The sequence below is a fragment of the Chlamydotis macqueenii genome, chromosome 25 (genome assembly GCF_036417535.1).
Source record: "Chlamydotis macqueenii isolate bChlMac1 chromosome 25, bChlMac1.mat, whole genome shotgun sequence".
Taxonomy (NCBI): Eukaryota; Metazoa; Chordata; class Aves; order Otidiformes; family Otididae; genus Chlamydotis; species Chlamydotis macqueenii.
Genome location: NC_141580.1, coordinates 5,080,261 through 5,089,004, shown reverse-complemented (window position 1 = coordinate 5,089,004; position 8,744 = coordinate 5,080,261). Strand labels below are relative to the sequence as shown.

The 8,744-nt window shown below is 55.1% G+C and overlaps 2 protein-coding genes across 2 annotated transcripts; one reads left to right on the top strand and one right to left on the bottom strand.

The window, feature by feature from the left end:
• The first annotated feature begins 3,566 nt into the window (after positions 1 to 3,566).
• Positions 3,567 to 3,887, top strand: LOC147597773 (feather keratin 1-like). Its single transcript, XM_086766577.1, has one exon. It carries the CDS (start codon positions 3,567 to 3,569, stop codon positions 3,885 to 3,887), a length of 321 nt encoding a protein of 106 aa, XP_086622703.1.
• Positions 3,888 to 7,216: 3,329 nt separating this feature from the next.
• Positions 7,217 to 7,537, bottom strand: LOC147597772 (feather keratin 1-like). Its single transcript, XM_086766566.1, has one exon. The coding sequence runs from the start codon at positions 7,535 to 7,537 to the stop codon at positions 7,217 to 7,219; it is 321 nt and encodes a 106-aa protein (XP_086622692.1).
• Between the last annotated feature and the right edge of the window lie 1,207 nt (positions 7,538 to 8,744).

The window sequence follows — 8,744 nt, the reverse complement described above, 5'->3', positions numbered from 1 at the left end:
TTGTTAATCTCATCTGACAAAGGCTTTTGACTCTTTCTCTTGTAAGGATCCGTACAGAGCAAGTGACAACATACAGGCTAGGGCAGAGGGCAGAGCAGGTGACTGAAATTTGGCATGACCGCTGATCTGCAACTCTCGTGCTGCATGGCACAAAGTGCAGCTGGCAGACACGCTCTCCTAGCGCATTGCAAGAATGCAGACTGGAGCCAGTAGTGTTTAAGCCATTTATGGAAAGTCCTGCAGTGGAGGAGGAAGAATCTCCTGCACCACTCCAGGCTGAGGCCAGAGGACTGCCAAACAGCTTTGCCGCAGAGGACGTGGGTCCTGGAGGACACCATGTGTCAGCCCGTGCCCATGCGGAAATGGTGTCCAACAGAATCCTGGGCGGCTTTACGAAGATCGTTGCTGTCAGGTTGTGGAAGGTCATCCCTGTTCTCTGCTCAGCGCTTCTAAGACCACAACTGTCATGAACAGTGTCCAGTCTGTGGCTCTGGTTATCAGAGATGCACGGCCACACTGGTGTGAGTGTGGCAAAGGGCCACGGAGCCCATGAAGCCCCTGAAATCCCTGAGGCAGGAGGGACTGCGAGAGATGGGATTGTTCACCCTGGAGGAGAGAAGGCCCTGGGACACAGTTCTCAGCCATGGGTAAAAGAGCTGATGAGAGGGAGTCAGGAGCATAGAGCCAGAGTCTCCTGAGGGCTAGACAGTGAAGGCATCAAGAGCTGCATCCACCCCTGCAAGAGCAGCTGAAGACTGATGGAGGAAAATGCGGGTCCACTGCTGAGTGGGGCAGCTGATTTCCTGAAGAGCAGACAGAGAGCAGGCTGGGGGAAGTCAAAGCCTTCTCTGTCTCAGTCTTCACCTATAGGGTGTACTGGTCTGCTATGCCCTCAGAAAGAGTTGAAGGAAGGAGGGGGAGCCCTCCCAGCAGCGGGTAGGCATCAAACCAAGGAGTGTCTGTGAAAAGTTGACCCGTACAAGGCAGCTGATGTGCTCCAGGGGAAGGCTGATGTAAAGGGAGACCTAGACCGGCTGGAGGACTTGGATACAGGAGCCTGACGGCATCAGGAAGGACAACTGTCAAGTTGTGCAACTGAGAGGGAAGAACCGCTTGCATTAGTAGAAACTGGGGACCGATCTATGGTGTGAGCTTAGAGCCCTGAGACCTCCTCTGGGTTGACCTGACCCTTGGCTCCAGATCAGCCCTGGGGAGAGGCATAGGGAGTGGAAGGGAACGGACACACAGGCCTCCTCTTGCTGTCCAAAGAGACCAGGCTGTGGTGAGGAGCTCTCCTAAATGGTCTGTGGAGGGAAAGGAAGGGTTGCAGAACACATCTCCCCATGGGTCAGGCCAGGTCCCTGGGTCTCAAGTGATACGTCTTCTCTTAGCTGTAGGGCTTCAGCAGGCTTTCTTTCCCATGCCCAACGGCCTCCTCAACTTGGAGTACAATGCAGCACCATTGGAGAGGCAGGGAAAGTTGCCCCAAGTCCCCAGTGAGTGAGGGCTGGCAAGTGTCTACAGCGCAATGTAGGTCAGGATGGGTGCTCAGGGAGGGGATGTGCTCAGAAGGGCCCTGGGTACAAAACCAGCTGTCAGACGACGTCAAGGAGGTGATGCACTTCCCTGCCCTGCAGCCATGGAGGCAGCTGAGATGGGTCCCAGGAGGGCAAGGGAATAGCTTCAGCAGGCAAGCTTTTTGGGAGAGACTCTCCCCACCCGTGGTGAGGCACAGTCTAATTTTGGGTTGGCCATGTGTCAGCCTTTTGGTGTGAGGTCAAGGCTGGCGTGTGTGCTGTCTTCAGGCCCGTGTCCCAGGCGGGGCTGAATTCTCCTGCAGCCGGGGCAGTTCCCCCTCTGCACCAGGAAACCCATCTCTGAGCTTTGGGCTGTGCCCACACACACAACTGCAGGGAGACCCAACGGCCATTGCCCACAGCCTGACCTTCTTGCGAGCACTCGCACAGTGTGCAGAGGTTGCAGAATGAGGGCTTGCGCACCTTCCTGCGCAGAGTGTGGAAAATAACCTCACCCTATTTCCCCAAAGCCATGTCCTCTGTACGCACGGACCCTCCAGCCCTTGGGGGCACATCTTCTGCCTGTACTGACATGTGCTGGGGAAATCCTTGGGCCTCTCGTCTCGATACTTCAAAAGAGCCTCTGTGGCCTAATGGTGATGTCAGAAATGAGGAAATGGAATGGCAGTGTTGATGGAAACCAAAATACACACACAACTGCAGGGAGACCCAACGGCCATTGCCCACAGCCTGACCTTCTTGCGAGCACTCGCAGAGCGTGCAGAGGTTGCAGGATGAGAGCTTGCTGTGGAGAAATGCCAGGCCATTCTGTGCGATGCAGGTCAGGGTCCAAAGTGTGTGGCCAAAGTGCATGGTGTTGTGAGGAGAGAGGCAGTAGAAAGACGCTGCCCGAGCCCCAACACACCTTTACGGCAGTGAGACAGGAGGCACACGTCTCCACAGGACTGATTGCGTAAGCAGAGTTTTTGACAGGGATGTTCTCCTTCCGCAAGGCTGCTGCTGGCACTGGCTGTGGACCCCCAAACGCTGCCATGAGAAGGGACAACTTGTGCAAAGCAAACAGCAAATGTCTCCAGGAAGGAGAAGCTTTCCGTGGGTGAAGACGTTTGTAATCTTTAGCGCAGCCCACCTGCCTGTAGAGGCAATGACCAGTGACTGCTGGGGCCAGCACGGAGGCAGGCAGGGAGGGAGAAGGATGCCACAAGTCCTCATTTGCAGAAACTTTTGCACACTCAGGACAGGACCGCCTTGGTGAGACGACATGCACACCTTCCTGCACAGAGTGCAGAAAATAACCTCACAATGTTTCCCCAGAGCCATGGGGGGGACACATGGAGGGTCTGTACACACAGACCCTCCAGCCCTTGGGGGCACATCTTCTGCCTGTACTGACATGACTGTGCTGGGGAAATCCTTGGGCCTCTCGTCTCGATACTTCAAAAGAGCCTCTGTGGCCTAATGGTGATGTCAGAAATGAGGAAATGGAATGGCAGTGTTGATGGAAACCAAACACAACGTGTGTCATTAGGTAGGATATTTTGCTTGGGAGGCGAGTCCGTTGGAAAATTAGTGCCTGTGCGCAGTGACTGTGGGCCTGGGGCGGTGCAGGAGCTGTATAAAAGCAGGCAGTTCTCCTCACTCTCTCATCCACTCCTCTTGCCTCCATCTCCTTGGGAACAAGGTGATTGTAAGCCCTTTCTTGTGCTCCTCCTCCTCTTCCACATCCTTCTTGGGGATTTCTCTGCACATACCTGTCTCTCTTTCCTATGCTGGATCTTGAGGCTGCTCCCCATGGGAGATAAGAGGGAGCAGAAGGTGTGTCCTGGAGCGAGGTTGGGGTTAGCCTGAGTCGTCCTTGGAGCTGTGGGCTAGCTGAGGATCTCCCCGGGCTTGGTCGCAACTGGTGAAGTCCTTTGGATCTGAGGGAAAGGATTTTTCTTGTGGAGGGGTGACAGGCTGCTCTTCAAACATCCCTGGTGCTTAATTTTCCCCTGCCCTCTCTCCCAGGTGCACCTGCAGCCACCAGACATGTCCTGCTACAGCCCGTGCCTGCCATGCCAGCCCTGCGGCCCCACCCCGCTGGCCAACAGCTGCAACGAGCCCTGTGTCAGGCAGTGCCAGGACTCCAACGTCGTCATCCAGCCCTCTGCCGTGGTGGTGACCCTGCCCGGCCCCATCCTCAGCTCCTTCCCGCAGAACACCGCCGTGGGATCCTCCACCTCTGCTGCCGTTGGCAGCATCCTCAGCTCTGAGGGAGTGCCCATCTCCTCTGGGGGCTTTGGTCTCTCCGGCTTGGGTCTCTCAAGGATTGGCAGCCGCTACTGCGGCAGGAGGTGCCTCCCCTGCTAAAGGTGCTGGCGATGGCCCTGGGGAAGGCCTCCAGGGACCTCCAAGCTGGCACCTGACTAGGGACAGAGCTTGTTATTTTCAGAGGGTCTCAGCAAGGCCAGCACCCCTCGCAAAAGGAGCTGGCCAGTCTGTTCTCTCGGAAAGCATGTCCCATACCTGCCTTTCCCCCACTCTCTCTTTCCCTTCCTGTGTCTTCGTTCCCCTGTGCACCCCTGGACTGTGAGTTCCACAAAGCCCAAATGGAGAGGACCTGCTGGCCCTGCTACCTCTGTGGGACGGGCAGGTGTCAGGATCTCTGCCTGAGCCGTGGTCCAAAATCTCAATTCTGCCACTCTTGCTCTGTGCTCCTGGGCCTCCACACAGACTGAACCCATATTCCCCTTTTGGCTCATTAAAGTTCTGCTGCATCCCAATCTGTGCTTCTGTCTCGTCCTTTCCCCGGCAGATGCTCTTGCAAGATGCCCAGGGAGAGAGATGTTGCTCGGTTGTGTTTTCAGGGGAGGGGTATTTGGGGATGGTTTTGCAGTGACTGTCAACACAGGCTTGCGTTGAGTATGCTTATTCACACGTCGAGTGTCCCTGTGCTTTCCAAATTTCTCTGTCTCCTTGGGTCTGGATAGAATTACCCCACGTAGCTCAGTGTCCACCACCCACTTTGTTGTGCGCACGTTTGCTTTTTCCTCAGGAAGCTCTGCACTGTGATGTAAGTGGTCCGGAAGGAACGTGGGATTGACAAGACATAGGCACCAGCTTCCCAGGACAGGCCAGGAGAGCCCGTGCTAACCACAGGGCTCTCAAAGGGAGGGACACGGTGTCGTAGGCTGCCTTGTCATAGATCCACAGAGTCATAGACTCATAGGAGGGCTCTGGTTGGAAGAGACCTTTCAAGATCCCCTGGTGCAACTTCCCTGCCCTGGACAAGAATGTCTGTCTCTAGATGACGTTCCTCAAAGGTCAGTTGTACCTGAGCTTGAACACCTCAATGATGGGGCAGCCCATCATTCTCTGGGCCACTTTTTCCAGGGTCTCACCACCGTCATCTTCGTCAATGGCTTCCTGCTGTCCAATCTATATCTGCCCGACTTCAGTTTCAAACTTTCCCTCCTTGTCCCATCACTACAGGCCTCGATAAAAGGTCTCTCTCTGACTTTCTTGGAAGTCCCCTTTATATATTCAAAAGGCTGCAATGAGGTCTCCCCAGAGCTTTCTCTTCTGCAGGCTGAACAAGCACAGCTCCCTCAGCTTTTCTCCATAGGAGGCATGATGCATCCCTTGGTTGCTTTTCGTAGCCATTCTCTGCACCTGATCTAACAGGTCCGCGTCGTTTTAGTGCTGGGGACCCCAGAGTAGAGGCAGTGTTCTAGGTGGGGAGCAACGGAAGCTTTCTAGAAGAGGAGAATCCCCTCCGTCGACCTGCTTTCCATGCTTCTCTTTGTGCAGCCCAGGGCATAATTGGGCTGCAAGCGCACATTGCTGGCTCACGTCCACTTTTGCAGTGACCAACGTCCACAAGTCCGGCTCTGCAGAAAATGTCCCCAGAAGATGATAAGCAATGGGAGAACCAGGCTGTACTGGCTGTGGTTGGGACGGAGGTAATTGTCTTCAGAGCAGCCCATACGGTGCTGGGCTACCAATGTGTGGCTGAAACAGTGCAGGTAACACACCAAAGCTTCAGCTGTTGCGTCACAATGCTTGCAAATCATCAAGGGCGTCTCTCTCTCTCTCACTCTGTGTCCCCTGCAGCAGAGTCTAGCTGTGGGCAAGCAGCTGAGAGGCGACGCATGAGGATGGCTTGCTTGAATTGACCAAAGGGCTGTTCCATGCCACAGAACGTCATGCTCAGCAACCAAAGTGTGGGCAGTCTTTCCAAAGAAGCCCTTCTTTATGGAGTGTCTGGGCATCGGTCTGCTGGTGTGAGGTGCTGGGTGATTGCCTTTGCATGGCTTGTTTTTTTCTGTTTTGTCCCTTCCCCTCATGGACAGTCCTGATGTTGACCCAGGAGTGTTTCACTGTCTTGCCCTTCCAGTTCTTCCTTTCTCCAAAGAGCACAAGGCTTTGAGAGAACAGCCAGTGGGTGCTTAGCTGGGGATGGGGCTGGCACAGCACACAGAGCCATGGGCAGTGCATGTCCTGCTTGCCCTGCTCCTTCCCTGTCTGTTTGCAGTCTTTCCTGGGACTCTTCCTGGAGAGAGGGAGGCAGGGAGAGACTCAGGGCAGAAGAGATGCCCCATATGCAGAGTGACCTGCCGCTGAACAAGAGCAGCTGGTGAAATACTGCAACACAGAGCTGGGCACAGTGACACGTGTCAGCTCAGAGCCCTGAGTGGCAACTGGCTTGTTAGCAAGCATCCATGACTCCCCGCACATCCTTCAGCCCCTGACAAGCTGCAGCCCAAAAGCTGTAGGAAGTTTCTTTTGCGGTAAGCCCATCAAAAGAGGTGCGAGTCCCAGCACTGTTCTCAGCCGCTGAGGGCTGTCGTCAGCATCCTGTGCTGCATGAGCAGGAACGGAGCCAGGAGATCAATGGGAGCGATGAACCCGCTCTTCTCAGTAGTGCCTGACAGCATCTAGAACACTGTGTTGAGTTTTGGGGTGTGACACAAGAAAGACCTTGACCAAGCGGAGCGAGTTCAGTGAAGGGTGGCCAGGATGGTGAGAGGGCAGGAGCACTTCCTTGGGCAAGAGGGGCTGAGGGTGCGGGGCTTGCTGAGAGTGGAGAAGGGAATGCGTTGGTGGACTACAAGAAGCATGGGAAGCCAAGAGTCATCCACCCTATCCACAACTAAGTATACTCAAATCAAACACGTTTTTAACAACCACTCCACAATCATTCCCAAACACTCTGTCCCATAACCACCTTTGATGTACGTCTGTCTCCCTGGGGATCCTGGGAGAGTGTGTGCAGAGCAAAGGATGACACAGAGACGTGGTCTGGGATGCAGCAGAACTTTAATGAGTCAGAAGAGGGAAAGGAGGTCTGTGTGAGTGCAGGACCCAACGGAGGGAGCACCCGTGGCAGAGGTATCACTAGGTGTCCAGGGGTTGCGTGTCCCATAGTTGGAGCAGGGCCAGCAGTTCTTCCCTCGGCTGTGTTTGTGGGGCTCACAGAACAGAGGAGGAGAAGGGACTAAGGATAAAGGAGGGAAAGGAGAGAGTGGAAGACGGGAAAGGCAGGCATGGCCCATACTTCCCAAGAGCACAGGCTGGCCCCATCTTTGTGCAAGGAGTACCGGGGTTCTTCAGGCCTCTGAAACTAACAAGCTCTGTCCCTAGTCAGGTGCCAGCTTGGGGGTCCCTGGAGGCCTTTGCCAGGGCCATCGCCTGGAACTTTAGCAGGGGAGGCACCTCCTGCCGCAGTAGCGGCTGCCAATGCTGGAGAGACCCAAGCCGGAGAGACCAAAGCCCCCAGAGGAGATGGGCACTCCCTCAGAGCTGAGGATGCTGCCAACGGCAGCGGAGGTGGAGGATCCCACGGCAGTGTTCTGTGGGAAGGAGCTGAGGATGGGGCCGGGCAGGGTCACCACCACGGCAGAGGGCTGGATGACGACGTTGGAGTCCTGGCACTGCCTGACACAGGGCTCGTTGCAGCTGTTGGCCAGTGGGGTGGGGCCGCAGGGCTGGCATGGCAGGCACGGGCTGTAGCAGGACATGTCTGGTGGCTGCAGGTGCACCTGGGAGAGAGGGCAGGGGAAAGCAGAGCATGAGGAGTGGGTAGGAGAAGCCGGTCACCCCACCGTGAGGGAGTCAAGGCATGATCTGGAGGAGTGAGCTGCAGAAGGAAGCTGGAGGTGTTGTATGGAGACCAACAGGCTGGTTCTCCTCAGTCCAGAAGAGGACTGCCAGGAGCGACCAATGCCACTGAGATCCCCACCAAGCCCTTCACTCGGTGGAGACATGTAGCCAAGCCCCAACTTTTCTCCATCGCAAAATGTCTGCCCCCTTCCCTTGCCCATGAGTAGCAGCAGCAAGTCCCAGCGTAGGATAAAGGAGCAGGTCTGCGCTGAGATACACTGCAGGAGAACAAGGAGGAGAAGGATAAAGGGCTTCAGACTCACCTCGTTCCCAAGGAGATGGAGGCGAGAGGAGTGGATGAGAGAGTGAGGAGAAGGGCCTGCTTTTATACACCTCCTGCACCGCCCCAGGCCCACAGTCACTGCGCACAGGCAGTAATTTTCCAACAGACTCACCTGCAAAGCAAAATACCCTACTGAATGGCACAGGTTGTGTTTTGGTTTCCGCCAACGCTGCCTTTTCATTTCCTCATTTCTGGCATGCCTGGTCTACCATGTGGGCTCCTTTCATGGGCTGGGATGAGAGGCCCAAGGATGTCCTGGGCCGGCCTGTATCTGCCCATGGCTGGAGGGTTGTAACTGGATGATCTTTAAGGTCCCTTCCAACTCAAACCATTCTGTGATTCTACAGTTGTATGAATTTCAGCAGAAGATGCCTCCAATGTCATGGAGGGGTTCCATGCACCCAACGGAGCTCCTCGGTGTCACTATTTGGCTGCTCTCAACTGCCTTGGAAGTCATAGAATCATAGAATCATAGAATGGTTAGAGTTGGCAGGGACCTTCACAATTCATCTAGTCCAACGCCCCTGCAAGGAGAAGGGACATCCCCAACTAGATCAGGTTGCTCAGAGCCTCATCCAGCCTGGCCTTGAACGTTTCCAGGGATGGGGCCTCTACCACCTTTCTGGGCAACCTGTTCCAGTGTTCTTTAACTCGCATCGTAAAAAAATTTTTCCTAATTTCCAATTTAAATCAACCCGCCTCTATTTTAAAACCATTACTCCTTGTCCTATCGCAACAGGCCCTACTAAACAGCCTCTCCCCATCTTTCTTGTAGGCCCCCT

Coding starts and splice junctions, on each gene's coding strand:
- LOC147597773 (XM_086766577.1), top strand. CDS start 3,567: ATGTCCTGCTACAGCCCGTGCCTGCCATGCCAGCCCTGCGGCCCCACC.
- LOC147597772 (XM_086766566.1), bottom strand. CDS start 7,537: ATGTCCTGCTACAGCCCGTGCCTGCCATGCCAGCCCTGCGGCCCCACC.